General features: G+C 44.3%; 1 protein-coding gene across 1 annotated transcript; it reads right to left on the bottom strand.

Annotated features, from left to right (window-relative positions):
* Positions 1-6,439: 6,439 nt before the first annotated feature.
* sox4a (SRY-box transcription factor 4a) lies at positions 6,440-9,539 on the bottom strand. The gene has a single exon (XM_033975016.2). It carries the CDS (start codon positions 9,216-9,218, stop codon positions 8,178-8,180), a length of 1,041 nt encoding a protein of 346 aa, XP_033830907.1. The 5' UTR covers positions 9,219-9,539; the 3' UTR covers positions 6,440-8,177.
* Positions 9,540-21,757: the final 12,218 nt, after the last annotated feature.

Here is a 21,757-nt window from a genome sequence, read left to right as displayed (position 1 = left end):
TAATTATAAACACATTATTGCTTAAAGTCGTTCTGGATGTGAATAATTATAACTGGTTTATTTTAACGATTATTTTCGATCTTTTTTATCACGATAAACGATATTATTATATTTGTATCTCTTTTTTAAATTGTTCTTCTATGTAAAGTGTCTTTGAGTATCTTGAAAAGCACTATATAAATAAAATGTATTATTATTATTATTATTATTATTATTATTGTTTATTGTCCCGTCTGTCTTCACTGCAGTGTCTGGATCTGGCCCCTGAGCCGGACATTTGCTCAGGGAACTTTATGAAACTAACATTACACAAGCCCACTGCAGCCAAGAAGTACTGAACTCTGTAAAAGTACAGATACTAGAGTAAAAGTACACAAGTGAGGGAAGAAGAGGAAGAAAATGGATGGATGGAAGTAAAAGTTAAAGTATCAACCGAAAACATGTACTTAAGTATTAAAGCAGCAGTTTAAAATGTACGCAAAGGGTAAAAAGTAAAAGTATTTCACACAGATTTTGAGATTTAAAGCGCGGAAGTACTGGAGTAACAGTATAAGTACATGGATGAAGATGAAGTACTGCTGTCAAAACTGTACTGAAGTAAAGTTAAAACCATGAAAAATACTACTCAAAGTACTTGTTACTAGCTACACTCACGCAAGGTTTGTTTTTCTTTATTTTTACTACTTTCTACATTTAAATACACACAGAAAACATTAAATATATGAAGTTACGTAAAAAAAAAAAAAAAACTTTACTAAATATTTTTCGACTAAACAAACGGCGGCCATTTTGAGGATTTGAAAATAAAACATATTTACGTTTTTGTCTTTGTTTCATAATCCCAAACGTTTTACTTTATATATTTGATGTGTGTATTATTTTTCTGTGTGTATTTAAACTGTAGAAAGTCGTAAAAAATAAAGAAATTAAAAATGGCGAAGGGGCGTGGCTAAACTTTTGACCTTTTCTTGATGTTTAACCCCGACTCCGCTGGGTCCGCTGTCCGCACAAACATACACACATTAGCACGACTGTAAACACTTTATGGTTAAATGGTTTTTCTGACCATCCGTGAAGGTCAAGTCTAGGCCGCCTCCCCCCCCTCGCCACCCCCGCTCCGTCGCCCCTCCCCTCGCCGACGTGTGTGTGTTTTTTCACACACGTGTCACTATGTGGGTCAGACAAACATGTGTGTCCTTTTCCGTGTCCCTCCGCAGACGACGGCGTGTGATTGGCCGCAGACGGGACGCACCTCGCACCCCACGTCCCGTATCTGCGTGTGTGTGTACGTGTGTTTGTCACAGTGTGGGGACTCGTATTAAAGGGGCGTGGCCTCATTTGTACAGCACAAACATCAGCTCCACACGAGATCAGTGTTTGTTTTTTTATTATTAGATCAGTCACGTGGTTTAAAGTTCAGATCTGGGTTTGCGCAGGTTAAAGTCGTGAGTGTTTGTGGGAAAAGTCGGAAGTTCAGGAAGAATTTCATCCAAAATCCAGGAACAGTTTGCACAAGGAAGTCATTTTTCTGTCTGGAATAAAATAAAGATGTTGTTATTCATTTTGCTCAGTCTAATCTTCACTTTTGTCCAGTTTAGACGTTGGTTTTTGTGTTTGTTTACGTGACGGTTGCGAGGTAACAGTTGTAAAATTACCTCAACGGCTCTTCGTCCACACTCCTCTCCAACAGGGGGCGATATTTAGGACTCACGCCATTTTTAACACCGTCCGAATGTCTGCACACAGCAATAACTTGACACAACACGACTGAGTGAAGCAGAGAAGCGCCGGTTTATCGCTCTGTTCATCCTGATTATTGGCGTAAAGTTGCTAGCGTTAGCCGCGTACATTAGCTTGAGCTGTTAAAAAAAGCGAGAATTTCTGCATCTCACACAAAACCAATGAGAAATCCAGTCCGTTTACGTGAGATCCAGTCCATAAACACGTGTTCTAGTCAAATCTGATCGGTGTTTATGTCACAAATCGAGTTTCATCAGTTTTTTTCACCCAGATGGCGTTAAAGGGGGCGGGGCAAGGTGGCGAATGAGGCGTCAGGGACATCGTGGGTTTTTGGACACACTTTACGTCGTATCTGCTGCCCGTGTCCAACCAGGAAGTGAAATTATAAACTTACAACAAAAAATAATGCAACGTTTTTCTGTGAAATCTTAAGGCACTCCGAACCGGGCCAGTCCAACGAGCCACTTTAAACAGAACCGGGCCAGACAAACGAGCCGCTTTAAACAGAACCAGGCCGATCCAATGAGCTGCTCCAAACCAAACTGTGTCGGTCCAACAAGCCGCTCTAAACCGAACCGGGCCGATCCAATGAGCTGCTTTAAACAAAACCGGGCCGGTCCAATGTCCCGCTCCAATCAGAACCGCGGGTCCAGACTGTGAGACTCGTCAGATGGAACAGACCAAATCATCCACCAGGAAGTAATGGGATTTTGGCCCAACCCCCACTGCCCCCACCCCCCCACACCCCCACCCCCACCATCCCTGTCACCCCCGCTCCCCTGTGTCCCCCGCCCCACCCCCACCCTGCATTTTGGATTAGACACGCCCCCTTTTTTTTCCCCCTCTCTCTCTAGTCATGCTTCACAGAAATGTGTGATGAGCCCCTCCCTCTGCTCCTTCTCTCTGCTCCCTCTGCTTCTCCCCCCCTCTCCTCTCTCTTCCCCCCTTTCTGCTCCCCTCTCTCCTCTCCTCCTTCCCTGTCTCCTCCCCCATCTCCCCCTCTATTCTCTCTTCCCCTCCTCTCCTCTCTCCTTTCGTTCCTCCCCCTTTCCTCTCTCCTCCTTTCACTGCTCCTCGAAGTGTTCCCCCCCCCCTCCTCTCCTCTCTCTCCTCTCCTTTCTCTCATCCCCCTCCTCCTCCTCTCCTTCCCACCGCTCTCTCCTCCCCTCTCTTCTCTCTCCCCCTCCTTTCCTTTCCTCTCCCTCCCCCCTCCCTCTCTCCTTTCTTTTCTTTCCTTCCCCCTCTCTCTCCTCCCCTTTTCCCCCTCTCTCTCCTTTCCTCCCCTCCCCCCTCTCTCTCCTCCTTTTGCTGCTTCTCTCTCCCTCTCCTTTCCTCTCCTCCCCTCCCCCTCTCTCCTCCTCCTCCTCTCTCCTCCCCCTCTCTCCTCCCCCTCTCTCCTCCCCCTCTCTCCTCCTCCCCTCCCCCTCTCTCCTCCTCCCCCCTCCACCCCTCCCCCTCTCTCCTTTCCTCTCCCCCTCCCCCTCTCCCCCCTCTCTCCTCTCTCCTCTCTCCTCTCCCCCTCTCTCCCCTCCCCCTCTCACCTCGCCCCCTCTCTCCCCTCCCCCTCTCTCTCCTCCCCCTCTCTCCTCTCCTCCCCTCCCCCTCTCTCCCCTCCCCCTCTCTCCTCCCCCTCTCCCCTCTCTCCTCCCCCTCTCCCCTCTCTCCTCCCCTCCCTCTCCCCTCCCCCTCTCTCCCCTCCCCCTCTCTCCCCTCCCCCTCTCTCTCCTCCCCCTCTCTCCTCCCCCTCTCCTCTCTCCCCTCCCCCTCTCTCCTCCACCCCTCCCCTCCCCCTCTCTCCCCTCCCCCTCTCTCCTCCCTCGCTCCAGTTCCTTGGGGGGCGGGGCCTTGATTATTTTTTAGTTTTAAATATAAAATGTGAGTGGATCTTGTGTTTGTGTCGTATCTGAGTCTGGGGTCTGTCAGATCAGACACAGGTTCATTGCAGTAAAAATACTTCAGTATAAGTATAAATACAGTATAAATACAGTAGTGTTATAAAGTAAAAGTATAAAAATGAGCTGTTATTAGACTGAGCGACGTGGACTTTACAAAAATACAGGCTCATGTTTATGACACGACCCAACGTCAGAATGAACTGACACAGAACAAAAAATAGAGTTTAAGTTTGAACTTTTAGTGAATGTACTGCGTATAAAAGTACTTTTGTAAACGTACTGCATATGTAAAAGTATTTGTATGTTTTATATAATCATCTGTGTTGTACCATGTGTTAAAATGGTTCCATGTCTATTTCACATGTTTATAGTTTGGCCAAATAAATAAAAGTACGTTTGTAAATGTACTGCATATAAAAGTACTTTTGTAAATGTACCGTATATAAAAGTACTTTTGTAAATGTACTGCATATAAAAGTACTTTATAATTCACCCAAATTTCAGTTTTAAAATATCTTAACATGTGACTTTTTAAAATCTTATACTCTATCCAAATTGATCTTTAAAGCTACAGTACGGCATTTACTCTAACCATCTCCATGGCGACGAGCAGGGCACATCACCAGGCCAAGTTACAGGTCAGATCTGTGGAGAGGCGGGCTCGCTCACACAGATAATACATGTTTTTGCTGTAGTTTTGAGACATAAAAACACCCGTAAATGACTAAACACGGGATATATTCGTTTAATGGCAGAACAATGACGTCACCATGGAGACGAGGAGACGGGAGACGCTCCAGCAGGAAAGTTACACAGTGCAGCTTTAACACCTTGAACATCTTAAAGGCGTTTTCTCTTGTTGTATCTGTGCAGCGTCTGCCTCACACACGCTCAGTCTCCCCGGGCAGATCATCGCCATCGCCGCGGCCACACCCCCTTCTCTCTCTCTCCACTCCCTCCCTCTTTCCCTCTCCCTCTCTCTCTCTCTCTCTCTCTCTTGGATACTGTGTTTCCATGGCAGCCACGTTTTCTGCACGTGGAGGGAAAAAAAAAAAAAAAATGGAAGCAGTGAGGCAGACCACTCCCATCGATTCTCCGCATGGCCCCGGCATCGATCCCGTCTGCACCTACAGCAAACACGTCTTCACCAGCAAACACCTGAGCACGGAGCGGAGCGGCGTTCCGACCCGGAATGTGATGATATTATACTTTCAGATGGAACGATCGATGCAGCTGTTTAAAGAGTCAGATACGGCTCAAATCAGACGAGGAGGAACGTGACGACCAGGAAGAGACCCGGGCCCAGGAGCGGGTCAGGGGTGGGTCAGGAGTGGGTCAGGAGTGGGTCAGGAGTGGGTCAGGAGTGGGTCAGGAGTGGGTCAGGACTGGGCCAGGAGTGAGTCAGGAATGGGTCAGGAGTGGGACAAGTGTGGGACAGGTGTGGGCCAAGAGTGAGTCAGGAGCGGGTCAGGTGTGGGACAAGTGTGGGACAGGACTGGGCCGGGACTGGGTCGGGAGTGGGCCAGGAGTGGGTCATTTGTGGGTCAATCCAGTCCATTTTTTTACTAAAGGAGTATCTTACACACACTTTTACATCATATCCCAGTGTAACTTCACTTGTTTCTCTCTGTGTCATTGTCTCTGTGTCATATTACTAAAGTACTATTCAAATATGAAGTATAAAGAGTACACGGAGGTCAACCCTTTACTTTCTACTCACTAAAGTATAAGGTTATGTTTTATATATTTAAACTTCTATGTAACTTCACTTGTTTCTCTCTGTCGTTGTTTTCGTGTCATATTTCTACATCACTATTCAAATAAAATATACAGAAGATAATCCTGTACTTTTTACTACTAAAGAGCTATAGGATTATCATTTATATATCTACACTTTTATATAATATCTCAGTGTTGCCTCAGTTTTTTTCCATGTTACTGCAGTACTATTCAAATATACAGAAGATAATCCTGTACTTTTTATTACTAAAGGATTATCATAAACATATATACACTTTTATATAATATTCTCTCTCTGTGTCATTGTCTTTCATATTTCTGCAGTACTATTCAAATATAAGAAGTATAAAGAGTACACAGAGGTCAACCCTTTACTTTCTAATGACTAAATAAAGTATAAGATTATGTTTTATGTATTTAAACTTATATAACATCCCAGTGTAACCTCAGTTTATTGTTTCTTTGCTTGGTCGTATAAGTACTACATTAAAATACTTCCTTTACATAACCAGAACAAGGTGAAGTACAGTCAGAACTGCACTGATTAAACGAGCGAGGCCATTATGTACAAATATATGAACATGTGAGTATATAGAACATGACCTTATACTTTATTATCATTAAATGCAGTTCTGGGTATTTGAATAGTACTTATAATACCAGAATGCAGGCTTGTGTGTACTTGTACTTCAGTGTAACCTCATGTGTTTTAATCAGTTGAATCCACTTCACCTTGTTGTGGCTTTATAGTGTACTTTAATACTACTTATACTTAATATTTGAAGTACTTTAGCAAAGATAAAGTAGTCTTCTTGTCGTATAGTGCACTTTTAAATACTGTAATGAAGTAATTGTTGTAGTACCAGTGCTGCTATGTTTGTGTACTTTGTGGAAATGAGCGAACAAACTCATTGTGTTACTGAAAACCACTTAAAATATGCAGATTTTGTTTTTTTTTGTTTTATCACCATGGCAACACTAAACCTGTATCTGCAGCTGAAACTACGTTAAACTAAAGTGGCACACGGAGCTTTTACGGTTTAGTAAAGAAACAGGAAGCGGCGTTTTTCACTTTTCAGTTCCAGCTGATTTTATTTCCTTCTTGGAAGAAAAGAAAAACAAATAAAAAACTGAACACCAATCTGTACAGAGGTCTGAGAGGCAGTGATTGACCCAAACATTGGCTGGTTTTAGAGCAAAAAACATCAACAAAATGATATTGGCATGATCAGACAAAACATGTTCATACACAGCATATTGCACAAATGAGGAACCAAAAATAAAATAGGACAATAGAAGAAAGATGGTCTGAGGGGACGAAGAAGAGGAAACTCCTGGACCACAATCGTCTGAACCTAGTGCCTGTCCATCTTACATAAAACACACAATCTTTGTTTATAGTACACTCAGTTACATAAATATCTTCATGTCATTATTCTTTTAAAAATCTTAAACACAACAGCTATAGCTACATATACCTGAATCTGAAATACAAATGCTATTTGCCATGCCATAATATAGGAAAACAATTAGCCTGCTATACTTAACCAACAGGTACAGAAAGGTTAAATACTATTTTTTGATGCCATTTGCGCAATAACAGATGAAGCACTTCATACAGCTCCCTCCCTCCGAGTCTAGGCAAAGTGGAATGAGTGTGAACGTCATCCAGTGGTTTGGAAATAAAACTTATCTTGATAAAAAAAAAAAGAAAAAAAAAAGCACACAGAGGTATTAGCTCTATCCAGAACAAAACAGTGACTCTCGGGGTCTGCGCAATATCGGCCAATCAGACGCTGCGTTGGCCTGTGTTCATTGGCTGGTGAAAGATGGAGTCACTGCGCCGTTAAGAAGCATGTGGGTTAATACTGTAAACACTGTGTGAGGTCAGATTGTGCCAAACAAAACCCCTCTCTGCCACACCAATGTAGAGCCAACGTCTACCTGCTGCTGGAACCCCCGCTCCCATAGATTTTGTACAAAAATACAAGTAGAAAATCATGACACACTCAACATCTCCGAAAAAGTGAGAGATATTTTTGAATGAAATAAAAGACACTTCTAGCCCTTCCTTCCTCCTGCGCTGGATACAGACAGGTGTATGTGCACAAACACAACGAGACCTGTACGAGAACAATACTTCTATGTATAAAAAGGTTTGGCCGGTATAAATACATCAATATAAAAAGAAACTCAGTCTGACACAGAGGGACTACAAAGTTGAAGCACTGGGCTGAGAGGATGCGTCAGGGGGAGGGGAGCGTTGGTCCTGAATTGTGCACTGAGAGTTTCAAAAGATTCAGAATACAAGTCTGAAGTTTGGAATCAGTAAAAGTCCTGCCGTTGAAAGAAGCTGGTGATAGTGAATTGTGTCCTGGGACATGGTCACACGGACGCGCAGATTTACGCAGCGATGGACATTTACAAACAAACTCCTCCGGCTTCATGCGTGTTGTCTGGAGGAAAAAAACACCTGAATAGCAACTTGATGGTCAATGTGAACTGCCTATATCATCAGAAAACAACGTGACGTGCTCTGCCCCGAGCCAAATGGAACAATGTTCATGAGAAGAGTCGAGCGCGTCTCACTGCGCTCTGCTGCTCTACATTCACAAATGCAAACTAAGCATTTAGTTCACTCCCCCTTCTCTCCTCTCCGCGCGTCTGTCCGCTCTGCGCGTGCCCGTCTGTCCATGCGTGTGGGCGCGTGCGTACCTTCTCCTCTGCTGCTCCCTTTAAAGACTCAGTGACCCAAAAGCGGCCCCTGTCTCTGTCTCTGTCTCTGTCTCTGGCTCGTCAGTGTCAGTAGGTGAACACGAGGTTGGAGATGGTGGACTCCAGCCAGTCTCCTGAGATCAGCTCGCTCACTTCAGGGGTGCAGTAGTCGGGGAAGTCAAAGTGAGAGCCGGCTCCGCACTCCCCAAAGCTCCAGTCCAAGTCTCGGTCCAGCTCCGGGTCCGTGAAGCCCACGCCGCCCGCGCCTCCACCCACAGACACCGCCTCAAACGCGCCCGGGCTCGGGTTCATGTCCAGCCGCTCGTCCTCAAACTCCTCGTCCGAAGACGCCACGGAGGAGGACGAGTGCGAGGCGGACGGCGTGGGGGACGAGGCGCGCGCGTACCTGGAGGAAGAGGAGGATGAGGAGTCGCTCGTGGCCGGGCTGTGCTCCTCGTAAAGGCTGAAGGGGTCGCTGGACTCCGCGGAGCTGCTCAGAGTGGGACTGGCCGGGACTCCCGCGGACGGGCTCAGCTCCGCGCTGCGTCGCGCCTTGTCTGGGATCTGTCTGGCTCCGGAGGCAGAGCGGGACTTAAAGAGGGACTGGTGGTCACCGGGAGACGCGTAGTCCAGCCCCATCTGCTTCTTGCTGTGCGTCCTGCTCGTGGCTTTAGACGCCGGGCTCCTCTTGCTCACGGCGGCTTTTCTGTCTCCGCTCTTCTCCGTCTTGCTCCCGCCGGACTTAACCTTCTTCCTGGGCCGGTACTTGTAGTCTGGGTAGTCTGCCATGTGTTTGAGCCGTAGCCGCTCTGCCTCGCGGATGAACGGGATCTTGTCCGTGTCTTTGAGCAGTTTCCACCTCTTGCCCAGGCGCTTGGAGATCTCCGCGTTGTGCATGTCCGGACTCTGCTCCATGATCTTCCTCCTCTCGATCTGAGACCACACCATAAACGCGTTCATGGGTCTTTTAATGTGTCCCGTTGGCGTTTTGCACCACGCCAGGTCCCCGCTGCTCCTGTCCGCGGAGGAGGGGGACTCGGGAGTGGGAGAAGAGTCCATCTCCAGGTCCATGTCCCCCGTGTCCGTGGAGTCCCTGTCGCTGTCTGCGTGGCTCATGTGCTGCACCATGTTGGGAAAAATAAAAAAAAAGTTCACGATTTGCTCAGCGGGGCTCAGTTGAGTCTCTGTTCGTAGTTCACTCTGGAGTTTGTGGCTGTTCTTGTCCAAAAAAAAAAGGAAAAGGCAAATGTAAATGTGTAATCCGTGCGCGTCGGTGCCTCAGCTGCCCGTGCGGCTCAACTCTCGCCCTGGAACCTTGAGCTGCCGCCGCTGCGCCCACAGCGAGTCCCTTATATGAACGTGGCTCTGTGCGCGTAAAGACCCATGTGGTTTTATGGAGCGGCTGCGTTTTCTCATAGTCTCCTTGTTTCCTGCGCGCTTTGCTGATATTACTGTAAACACAACAACGGCAGCGTCCAGCATTTATAGCCTCCACTCCAGACGCGCGCGCCAATGGCCTGCTGTCTCCATCCTGAATTTCCACCCCGGCCACGCCCCGCTCTGCTCCCATTGGCCGAATAAAAAAGTGGTAATAATAATAATAATGTGCAATGAGGATCGCTGTGTCTGACCTCATTCTTGTCAGACTCCAATGGAAGAAACTTGCGCGTTTAAAGGAACACCATGTCCTTTCCCCAGCGCGCGCGGACGCACAGGGATCCGCGCGGACATCAGCTCCATGTGGACCACTGTACACTATATATAGAGCGTTTGTAATAAGTGGGAACGCCGAGGAGACCTGAAATTATAGGCACGACGTGGTGGAGTGTTAGTCAGGAGAGGAGAGTGCGGGCAAAACCCACCCAAACAAACCCGAGCCAAACTAGTATTTACAAAGCATTACTGCGCACAGAGCCACAGGTTTGGGGGATAAGAGCTCTGTTTACAGGACACTTCACTGCTCTGCACGGACCACACTGTCATTATTAAAGTCATGCCATATGTTTTTAAATATAGATACAGTGGGTTTGAGCAGGAGCGGTTCGGAGACGGGGGTCCGAGGGCAGGTGTCCGCTCACAACTTTCATCGCACTTGTCTTTACGAGCCAAAAAAAAACACACAAAAAAAAACTAAAAAACTAAAACTATGACAGATTATTTCACCAACTTGAAAATCACACGTTTAATTTTTAAGTGATTTCATAAAATGCCGTTACTATGACAACTAGGACTGGTGATATTCGGGTACGCAGACGTCCACGTATCTGAGGGGGGGTTGTGTTCGTTTTGTTCATTTATGTTCTTTTAAAAATGGTCCAAACGCTTTTGAGAAATACTTGATTTCCGAGTCCACGCCCACTATCGCAGTAACACGAGTCCACACTGTCCCCGTCAAGCCCAGACAGTAAAAGTAAAACCCCGCCACCACCAAAATAAACATATTGCAAGCTTCGATGTAATTTATATTTAAAACTACTGTAGCTTGCTGGGGCATGTCCTCACTGTCTGCACAGCCTCTCCTCCTCCTCCCTCTCTCCCTCCCTCTTTTGCTCTCCATGTGCTCGTCTCTGTTACTCGCGGCGTCGCTAGATGTCAGACTAGAGCCGACCGCGCACATCCCGTCTGGTCCTATGCATTATATATGTGTCATGTTACACACACGTGTGTGTTCACATTAGGCTGAGGCCTAATCGTCGCAGATAGATTCATTAAACGTGTTAAAGTCGATGTCGTTCGCTCGGGTTTGGTTCATTTTAAAGATGAATCCACTGAGTCGAAGCAGAGGCGACGTTTGGTCCAGATATTTTTAATCAGAAGCGGCGTTCACTTTGTAAATTTACATATTTTGGTCAAATGTTTTTGTTTTTCAGGGTTTTAGCTCTGACAAAATATTGGACTGTCTCAGTCAAAGCTGAAGCTCAAATATTGAATCAGAGTAAATGAGTTTGTGCAGAGTTTGGACGAGAGCGTGAGGAGATTAACACTTTACTGTTGATCCAAGACGATTATAAAGAATGTACAAGTTATGGAGCAGAAATGAACTTATGTGGTGTGAACACATCAAACATGAAGTGACTGCAGAAGTGAAACTTGAGTTCTGGGGCGTCGTGCTCCGCTGCCTGAGTAAAGTGGGCAGTTCCTGCCTTTTGTGCCAAAGGTCAGAGGTCAGATTCCTCAACTTAGAGCTACAAACTTCAGCAGCAAATTGCACTAAAGCCCCAGGCTGGTCCAAAGGACAGGGCTGGGACAGGGAGGGCATCTGGAGGAAAATATGTGACGCCATTTTACACATACAGCATTTTAGTTATTACATTTAACAAAGTGAGGATCTGGACAGTGAGGCCAAGCAAAGACTTATGTGAACACAAATGACTTGGTCCACACATGTCTACACATGTCTACACAAGTCCACACGAGTCCACCAGGGTCCACACTGGTCCACCAGGGTCCACACTGGTCCACACTGGTCCACACTGGTCCACACGTGTCCACACTGGTCCACCCTGGTGTGGACAGTGGACACTTCATAAACGAGTTCCGTGTCATAGTGAGTAATTTTACTTCTTGATCCCGCCTGAATCCTGGAAACAGAACCTGCTTGGAAACTAGTTCTGACACATTTTTGTGAAACGTGGAAGTGAAACCCACAGCTCACTTTCTCTCTTTATGTTTCTCAACTTCAGCCTTGACCTTTCACTGCCCCGTGTGGACAGAACGCACATGTAAATGACACAATAGTCACAGAAGAGTCTGGACACATCCCTCCTCATGACACACATCCATGTTTCATTTCCCACTTCTTTCGAGTTTTATTTATGATTCAAACGAGCAGGTTGCATCCACAGCGCCCCCTGCAGCCCTGGAGCCGGCGCGACACAGTTACGTCGAATTATTACACGTTTTTAGTTGCGGGAGTGAAGACGATTGGCTGCTCATCCAAGCCGCGGCTTGGATGAGCAGCCAATCGTCTTCACTCCCGCAACGTTTTTAATTTGACTACAAACCTGGACGACTCAGGGTAAACACAGACATATTACTGTACACGCTTTGTAAATAAAACCGTGAATAAATGAAAAAAAACGAAGAGGCAGGTTGCGTCTGGGAGAGGGAGCGCCCGCGGTCACATGATGTCATTCACACTCGAGCGTCTCCTGATGACTGTTTGACTCACTCACGTATCAGCAGCTGGAGGCAACAGTTACTCAGAGCCGAGCTGCGACTGGACACGGCGAACAGGAGAGGAAAGACGACACGTTTTAAGTGTTTTTCCACGCTCTTTTACATTAACCCGGTTTTATATATGAGCCAGGAAGCGGAGAATCTCTTTGGGACAGTTCTAAACCTGGTTAAATACAGTTAAACAGCGTAAAAGTGCAAGATATGACTCATTTTACTGTTGACTGTTTATATAAATAGACATAGCTAACATGCTAGCTGCGCTTTACAAACAGGAAGTCGTCGTTTTGGTCTTAAATGTTCGTATTAACCCGCTCTACGTGATTCTACGGGATTTTTACTTCGCTTTTGTGTCGGTAAATCAAGATATAAACATTAAAAACAGACAAATCAGGCACGTATTTTCCTGGATGCGTTTTCCCGCTAGCGTTAGCAAAGGCACGGCGAGTTTATTTATGCAGCGCAATTCATACGCAAGGTGATTCAAAGTGTTTTACAGAATAAGAAACACGTTAAAATCACAATACGACAGATGAAAACATGAATAATCATGAATAATCAGTGTAAAAGTAGCATTAAAGGAGAAAAGTGCAGAGTAAAAATTGTTAGCGACAGGTTTGATTGACAGTGTAAGTGAAAATCAACTCGCTCGCTCGCTCCCCTCCGCTGTGTCAATCGCAAATCTCACCCGCCCGCTCACGTGACTCATTGCGGCCAATCAGAGCCCCGTATTAGCTACACACGCCCGGTAGGAGCGAGGCTAGCGCGAGGAGCGAGGCTAGCGCGAGGAGCGAGGCTAGCGCGAGGAGCGAGGCTAGCGCGAGGAGCGAGGCTAGCGCGAGGAGCGAGGCTAGCGCGAGGAGCGAGGCTAGCGCGAGGAGCATGCGACGCCAGTTGGTTTAAAGTTCTCATTTAGCTTAATTAACTCTCCAACTTCATCAAACTTACTCTTTAACCACAGATACCTTCAACAAGCTCGCTCCGGATTGGCTCTTTGGTTGCTATGATACTCGTGGAACCTCAAATTCGCCGCTACACCCGCTCTGGCCTCGATGAGCTTCATTTGGAGCTGAACGCTGTGGGTGGCGTCGCACTCACTCAGTCCATTTTCTTACACATTTTATTATCCTGTGTGTTTACTCAGACCAACTGACTCACTCGTGTTTGATTATTTAAGTATCGTCCTGCGTTAAAGGTTCGTTCCTGTGGTGAAACGTCGCTATTAATGAGCGACGCCTGGAAATTCTACAGTTTTGGACGTGTCTTTATTATTCTCCACGCTGTTTTGGATCGATATTGCAGTTTATAAGGAAATAAAAAGTAAAATACTGTATTTTCCGGACTATACGTCGCTCTGGAGTATAAGTCACACCAGAAAATGCAGAATAATGAAGAAAAAAACATATATAAGTCAAATTTTTTGGGAGGAAATTTATTTTACAAAACACCAAGAACAGACATTTTATCTTTAACCTCCTGAGACTCGAGCTCCTGCAGGACTTTATTTGCAAAAACTGTTAAGAGCCTGAACATATAGATTTTGTGTAAAAAACAAAATGAGAAACAATTTTGCCTCTAGGAACAAAGTGTCTCATTTGTGCTGCTGACAGGAGCAGGAAGACATGTGCCTTTAAATAAAAAAATAAAAATTAAAAAAATTAAAAAATACAATAAAAATAATAAATAAATATATAAATAAAAATTTAAAAAAAATTAAAATACAATAAAAATAATAAATGAATAAGTAAATAAATACAATAAAAATAAATAAATATTCTAAACTCTTAGAAATATTCAAAATTGAACATGTTCTTGTTGCTGTTCTTCTAAAAATTTGCACTGTGGCCTAAACAACCCAAAATGTGTTGTCCACAGATGAGGACGCCAGGTCTCAGGAGGTTAAAGTCAAGTTCTAATAATAATAATAAAATGTGGATCAACAGGCTGAATATCAGTACATCACGCTAACGCTAACGCTAACGTAGCACATTTATATTTATTCAGCTCCATGAAGCACAGACAGAACTGAACACGTGTCTGGAATGTTTTTTAAATGACCGTAATGTTGAAATGTTAAAGTTTCAATGGTCCAGGAGCAGTAGATCCAATAATAACACAGACAATAATGAAGAAGTGACATTATATATTTGAATAATTTCACATATACGTCGCACCCACGGACAAACTATGAATAAAATGACACTTAACGTCCAGAAAATACAGTAATTATGTTCATAAATCTTCACGACATTCACTTTAGTAACAGTTAAGTCATCGCACGCCAACGTTTTAACCTCTAGGGGGCGATAGTGGCTCAGTCGGTAAAGCGTTTGTCCACTGATCGAAGGTTAGTGCTTCAAATCTCGCTCTTGATGTAAACATCATTGGTCGAGCGGGCGAATCTAATGACGCACAGGTTGACGGTGCGATTCCAGCCCCCGCCGATGAATATTACCGTTGCGTCGTTGAGCAAAACACGCCTCCAGTGTCTGCGAACACTTTTGTATGAACGTGTGAGGGAATACGCGAGTAGTTCCTCGATTTAAACCGCTCCGAGCGTCTTAAACATGAAAAAACGCTCTATAAAAATGGTGTCTTGCCCAACGACACAAAGGAAACATCCATTATCCCGACTTTCACGATGGCGGAAAAGGAAAAACGTCTCCAAAAAACCGAGTTCCATGACGCCACATAAATATTAGCCAGAATAATTAAATCAAACCGACGAGGGAGGCGTAACATTTACTACACAATTCCGTTCTCGGCTGCGTTACGTCGTTTTGTCGTTCGCGTCTCGCCAAAAATCATAAAAACCATCGGAACGTAACAGAATTCCTAAACAGGCCGGAGCTGTGTACGTGGAAGCGCAAATGGGAGCTTAATAGACTTCCTGATTAGATCTTTATGTTCACAACAGACACCGTTCCATGTGTCTATACTTTATTCATCAGGAGATACACGGCGAGCTAAAAACGTCGTAAACTCTTTAAAATTTCAGACCGCGCGCCCCTTTTTACCCCCCTCGGTGCTTACATAAATCAAACCCATAAATAATAATGAGCTGCCTTCATCAGTCTATATCTTTAGCCTGCCCCAATTACAAGCGAGCACCTGCCACCGAGATTACTCATGTTTGCTAGCTAGTCCCCGTCTATCTGCTTCCGCGCGGCAGGTTAGCACACCCAGCGCGGCGTCGTCGTCGTCATGCGCCGGCGTTGTTTGAACAGGTGAAGATCTGGTCGTGCGTTGTTGTAATCTTATCTGATACGTGAAAAGCAGATGTCAGGTAAAACGCGCGGATACCGGGGGTTTGCGCTAGCCTGGCCCCGTCGCGCCTAGCTAGCTAACCCCGTCCCGTGTCGTTTTGTCATCTCGCTACGTGTTTACCCCAAATGCTCGGGTGCTTTGTCTCCTGCCTTGTTGACGCCTGGAGGGGTGGTGTCATTATGAAAGAGTGCGAAGGCAGACGGGGGAAGGCAGAAAGAGACAACTTCAGAAGAGGAAAAAAAAGAAAACAAAAAAAACAAAAAAACGCGTGACTCGCTCAAAAATGTGTTGGATGACATGTTTAGGGTTTGAGTCGTAGATTTGAAACGGCTATTTTTAAGATGTAAAAACGAGGCGATTGTGTTTTGTCGAGGTTTGAAGCCGTGAGACAAAAGTGAGGATGAAAAGTGACGTGTTTTTAATGTGCACTTTCCAACAATAGCCTCTGAGTTTACTATTTTTGTTTTAAAACTTGAGGAGTCTAACGTTGTGCCGTTAAGCAAGACACTCATGCTACAAGTATGTTTGTGATCTGTTATAAAGCTGTTACTGCTTCAGAAACAGACCTGGAGTTGTGTTTTGTTTCATTCACACATGTTTGAGTCACACTTTATTATTAGTCTGTTACATCTACAAAGCTCAAAACGCTCTGTTCCACCTTGTGATGTCATCGAGTGGTAGTTTTCAACTGGTTTAACAGCTCCTTTTACCTTTAGTTCAGTGAAAATGGACAATTCCAGAGCTGAAATGATCCAAATGATTTTAGAAATGAAGGTGTGTGGAGTTTAAAAACACAGTGGAGCACTTCCTGTATCACCACATGATGACATCACAAGGTGGATCAAGACGTACCTAGTTATTTACTCAGACCAAAAGTGGGTCACTGATTAATTGGGCGAATAGACGTTAAAATTCAAAGGTTCAAAGGTTTCATTCACACATGTTTAACACATGAACTGAAACTGAAACTGAAATCGCTCTGTTCCACCTTGTGATGTCATCGTGTGGCGATGCAGGAAGTGCTTCACTGTGTTTTTAAACTCCACACACCTTCATTTCTAGAATCATTTTGCTCATTTCAGCTCTGGAATTGCCAATCTACAACTGAACTAAAGGTAAAATGAGCTGTTAAACCAGTTGAAAACAACCACATGATGACATCACAAGGTGGAACAGAGTGGTTTTTTTCAGTTTGAGAGAAGAACTCAGTTTAAATCTGCAGTGTTTGTGTGTTAAATGTGTGAATGAAACCTTTGAACCTTTGAATTTTAATTTTTATTGGCCCATTTAATCAGTGACCCACTTTTTGTCTGAGTAAATAACTGGGCAGGTCTTGTTCCACCTTGTGATGTCATCATGTGGTGACACAGGAAGTGCTCCACTGTGTTTTTAAACTCCACACACCTTCATTTATAGAATCATTTGGATCATTTCAGCCCTGGAATTGTCCATTTTCACTGAACTAAAGGTAAAAGGAGCTGTTAAACCAGTTGAAAACTACCACTTGATGACATCACAAGGTGGAACAGAGCCTTTCGAGCACAACTCCAGGTCTGTTTTTGAGGAGGAAACAACATTAGCACACGGATTAAAGCTACAAGAGTCAGTTTGTGTGATATAGGAGCTTTAAATAAACATAATTGGTCAGTGTAAAACAGAAAAACACACTCAGATCAATACGCCGCTCTGAACTCTGGGGGGTAAAGATGATTTGCCGATAGAACCTGGAATAAAAAGCCTTAAGGAGAGAAGAAGAAGAAGAATTACTATTACAATATGGCGTTTGGTAATTAAACTGCGTACCTCAAATAAATATATAGCCCACATTCAGTATATAAACTGTGCACTTTCAAATTTATAAGGTGCAGATGTGTAAAAATAACATAATAAAACACGTTTATTCCAGCGGGATCTGCAGAGCGCTGAACGAACGATTTTAATATGCGATTTTTAATAAAACATAAACCTTAACCCGATATGTCAGGCTAACCCTAGAGCCAACTGTGGGCTAAATGAGCCTGCGTCATGTGACTGTGAGGAGGTCGGGTTTTTACGGGAAAAAAACAACCAAACACATGCACTTTAAGACCGGGACTGGAACACGGCGCCCACTGGTTAAAGGGACGGACGATAAGATCACACTGTTTACTGAGCTACGTTTTAGTGTAACAGACCTGGAGTTGTGTTTTGTTTCATTCACACATGTTTGAGTCACACTTTATTTTTAAACTGTAACATCTACAAAGATCAAAACGCGACGTTCCACCTTGTGATGTCATCAAGTGGTAGTTTTGAACTGGTTTAATAGCTCCTTTTACCTTTAGTTCAGTGAAAATGGACAATTCTAGAGCTGAAATGATCCAAATGATTCTATAAATGAAGGTGTGTGGAGTTTAAAAACACAGTGGAGCACTTCCTGTATCACCACATGATGACATCACAAGGTGGATCAAGACCTGCCCAGTTATTTACTTAGACCAAAAGTGGGTCACTGATTAATTGGGCGAATAGACATTAAAATTCAAAGGTTCAAAGGTTTAATTCACACATGTTTAACACATGAACTGAAACTGAAACTGAAATCACTCTGTTCCACCTTGTGATGTCATCATGTGGCGATACAGGAAGTGCTCCGCTGTGTTTTTAAACTCCACACACCTTCATTTATAGAATCATTTGGATCATTTTTTCAGTCCTGGAATTGTTAATCTACTACTGAACTAAAGGTAAAAGGAGCTGTTAACTTGAAAAAAAAACTACCACTTGATGACATCACAAGGTGGAACGTCGCGTTTTGAGCTTTGCAGATGTTACAGACTAATAATAAAGTGTGACTCAAACATGTGTGAATGAAACAAAACACAACTCCAGGTCTGTTTTTGATGCACTAACAGCTTTAAAACATGACTTAAAGCTACAAGAGTCAGTTTTGTGTAATTTAGGACCTTTTAAAGTTTTATTAAAGCTCCTGTACGTGACTTTTCTCGTGTGTTTGAACAAAATGCGTCTTGTTTCTGTACAGATGCATCACATAAGCAGCTGTCGAGCTCAAAATAAGTCCGCTGTCTGCATCTAATTATAAAGCATTTTATTGTTGTAATTATCAGGAAGTGCGCAGCAGATGCCGGTCGTTGATGGTAAAACTCCACTGTGAAAGATGTAAAAAAAACGCTTATAAACTCATCATGGTGATTCATTACAGTGCCGGGAACGCGTACGGTAGGTGAGGAATAAGCTCGGACCGCTGCAAACTGCGATTTCCAGTTTATAAAATGGTAAAAACGAGGTCCGACGCTCTCGAGAAACCGACGGGGGCGTGTAAACGACGCGGGGATTCTGTTGGAGCGCACGTCAATGCAGTTGGGCTTACTCATTAACATGTAGCTGTTTGAGCCGCCTATAGGAGTGACGCCGCCGCCGCTGCTGCTGCTTCGACCCCGCGGCCCGTCCTCAGGGGTCAGGCGCACAATGGGAGGCTTTGTGCTCTCCGCTGCTGTGTGCGTACATGTGTGTGTGTGTGTGTGTGTCCAGCGCTAACCGAATTGGAGCCTTTCCAGCGATTCAGAGTTTTAAAGCCAGCGGGAAGTCCCTCTACCCCCTTCTCAAACCCACCGTCCACCCCTTCTGTCCGCCCATCAGTTAAACAGAAAAAAAAACAACACTGCGCTAAGACTACGCACTCATTTGCATACACACACACACACACGGGTGAGTCATCGGCGCTCCGTCAGCGTTTGGGGATCTAGACGGTGCAGGTGGCCATCGCCGAGCTCCAACCCACCGCGAGCCCGAGACAACAACACCAAGTTATTCTCAAGTTGCCAAGGAACAAGCCGTCTGCTCTCTCTCTCGCTTTCTTTCTTTCTTTCTTTCTTTCGATGTCTATCTCTCTCTGTGTCTGTCTATCTGTGGGGCTAGTGTTTCTGCCAGGTGTAGTGCAGTGGACTGGAAAAGCAAGGGACAGAACAAGGGCGGCGGTGAATGCGGAGCTGGAAAAATAAAGACGCACTTTGTTTGAGGGAAAAACAAAATCCGCAAAAACGTAGAATGACGCGAGTTGAGTTGAATGGGGACGAGTCAGGCTTGTAATTAATGTTCGTTAGGAGTGACTTGAATGGGATGTGTAAACAAAGCCAAAAAAGCACATGGGAGGAGTGGGCCGGTGCTAACAGTCGCTGTGGTAAATGTGTCGGACGCTCGCTGAAAGAGGTCAGTATGTGGTTTAATCATTAGCTCAGGATACTGGAGCAGAAATAAAAGCTAAATTCTGGAGTAGAGCGAGTCCTGGGAGCAGCAGAAGTGTCATTTCTGTTGTGGTGTCAGTGGAAACGTAAACTATGATGTCATTAATGTTAGACTGAAGCACCTTGGTCGCATTTTTACACAGCGCTTTTCCACCTTCAAGACTCTCAAAGCACTTTACATTTTTAAAAAAAGCATTTACACATTCGTACACCAGTGTGCACAGACACTGGGGTGAGGAGGTTTAAGTGTCTTGCCCAATAACACAACGGCCCTGTTCATCTGTGGGAGCTGGAATTGCATCGCCAACCAGTGGATCAGTGGATCTGATCGCACAATCAATATGGTTTATGTCGAAAGCGGGATTTGAACCGGCAACCTTCAGATCAGTGGGTGAACTAACACTAACACTGTTCCATTCAAGAGTTTAGACTTTGCAGATTGATACGTCTAAGGGTCAACCAACCTAGAAAAGTTTAGGTTAGCAAGTGAGCAAAATGAGTTTCTATGGTAATATGATTTATATTAGTATTATAATTTATTATTATATTTTTTTATTGTATTTATTTATTTTGTTTTTATTTTTGTATTGAATATTTATTTATTTTTATTTTTTATTTTTTTTCACCCCTTTTTCATAGCAAACAACCAACCTAGAAAAGTTTAGGTTAGCAAGTGAGCAAAATTGGTCTCTATGGTAATATAATCCCCATTATTATTATTATTATCATTTATTTATTTTTTATTATAATTAATTAATTAAATTTTATTTATTTATTTATTTTAATATTTTATTTTATATATATATATATATATATATATATATATATATATATATATATATATATATATATATATCTATATATATATATATAATTTTTTATTCTTATTTATTTATTTATTTTTTCACCCCCATTTTCATATCAAACATGAGGGCACAGTCATCGTCAGTTCTTCCTACACTTCGACACTGGTCAGTTTTGGCGTCGTCGACACTGAAAACGCTGAAACTGAAATGACGTTTTGCTATTTACAGTCGGTCTGTTCGATTCTAAACAGAGCGGAGCCGATAAACGCTGTGGCGTCTGTGCTGAAAAAGTGCGTCCTGATGACAGCACATACGGAAGAACAGCCACAAAGAGACGATAATGCGACGGACTTCAGCTGTTCCACGTGCTGCCGTGAATCCCGGCGTATCTCGCGCCTCTCTCATAAATCCAGCGCTTTTGGCCGAAGCGGAGCAGGAGGAGAACAGTTCAGCAGCGGATGTAGAAGGGAACTAAAATGTGTGATCGCAGTCGGAGGTGTGGTCAAGGCCGACGCCACTCCCCGGGAACTCCCAACATCCTCGACTCCGGATGGTGACGAGGCAGGTCAGATGATTGTTATGTCAGAGCTCCCGAAATACAGATTCAAGCTCGCACACACACACACATAAACACACACACACAGTAGCCCGAAAGTCACGATGACGCCAAACCCACAGAAGCCAGTGCTCTCACCAGTGTACCGCTGCGAGAGTCAAATCCAGACTCTCCCATCAAACTCCCTCGCTCTCTCATCCAGCTGCAGTCTCACACTCAAACCGCCGCGATTTTTTGGGGGCATTGTCTAAAAGCCAGAGGAGTAGGACGGAGCGTTTGGATGAGATCGCTTTTCGAGAAACGGGGACTACAGTATTCGGAACACTTTTCTCTTTTTATTTTTTATTTTTTTGCAAAGTCGTTGAGCGAAAAAGAAAAAAAAAAAAACCTCAGAAGAATTTGCCTGGTCATGAGCGTGTCTGGATATACTGCTTGAGACTTTGAGAGTTTGCGGACGTGAAGTTGCAGAGGAGTTGGGAGTTTGCGATCTACTTGAACAATCTGAGGACAAAACCGGGGGATAAACGGAGCACTGAACTTGCAACGACGCCAGAAATCGATACCATTTTGTGCAATTCTAGCTGGCAAAACGTATCCCTCTTCCTATATTCTACAAAC

The sequence above is a fragment of the Periophthalmus magnuspinnatus genome, chromosome 11, assembly GCF_009829125.3.
Source record: "Periophthalmus magnuspinnatus isolate fPerMag1 chromosome 11, fPerMag1.2.pri, whole genome shotgun sequence".
Taxonomy (NCBI): Eukaryota; Metazoa; Chordata; class Actinopteri; order Gobiiformes; family Gobiidae; genus Periophthalmus; species Periophthalmus magnuspinnatus.
This window is presented reverse-complemented; position numbering and strand designations above follow the sequence as displayed.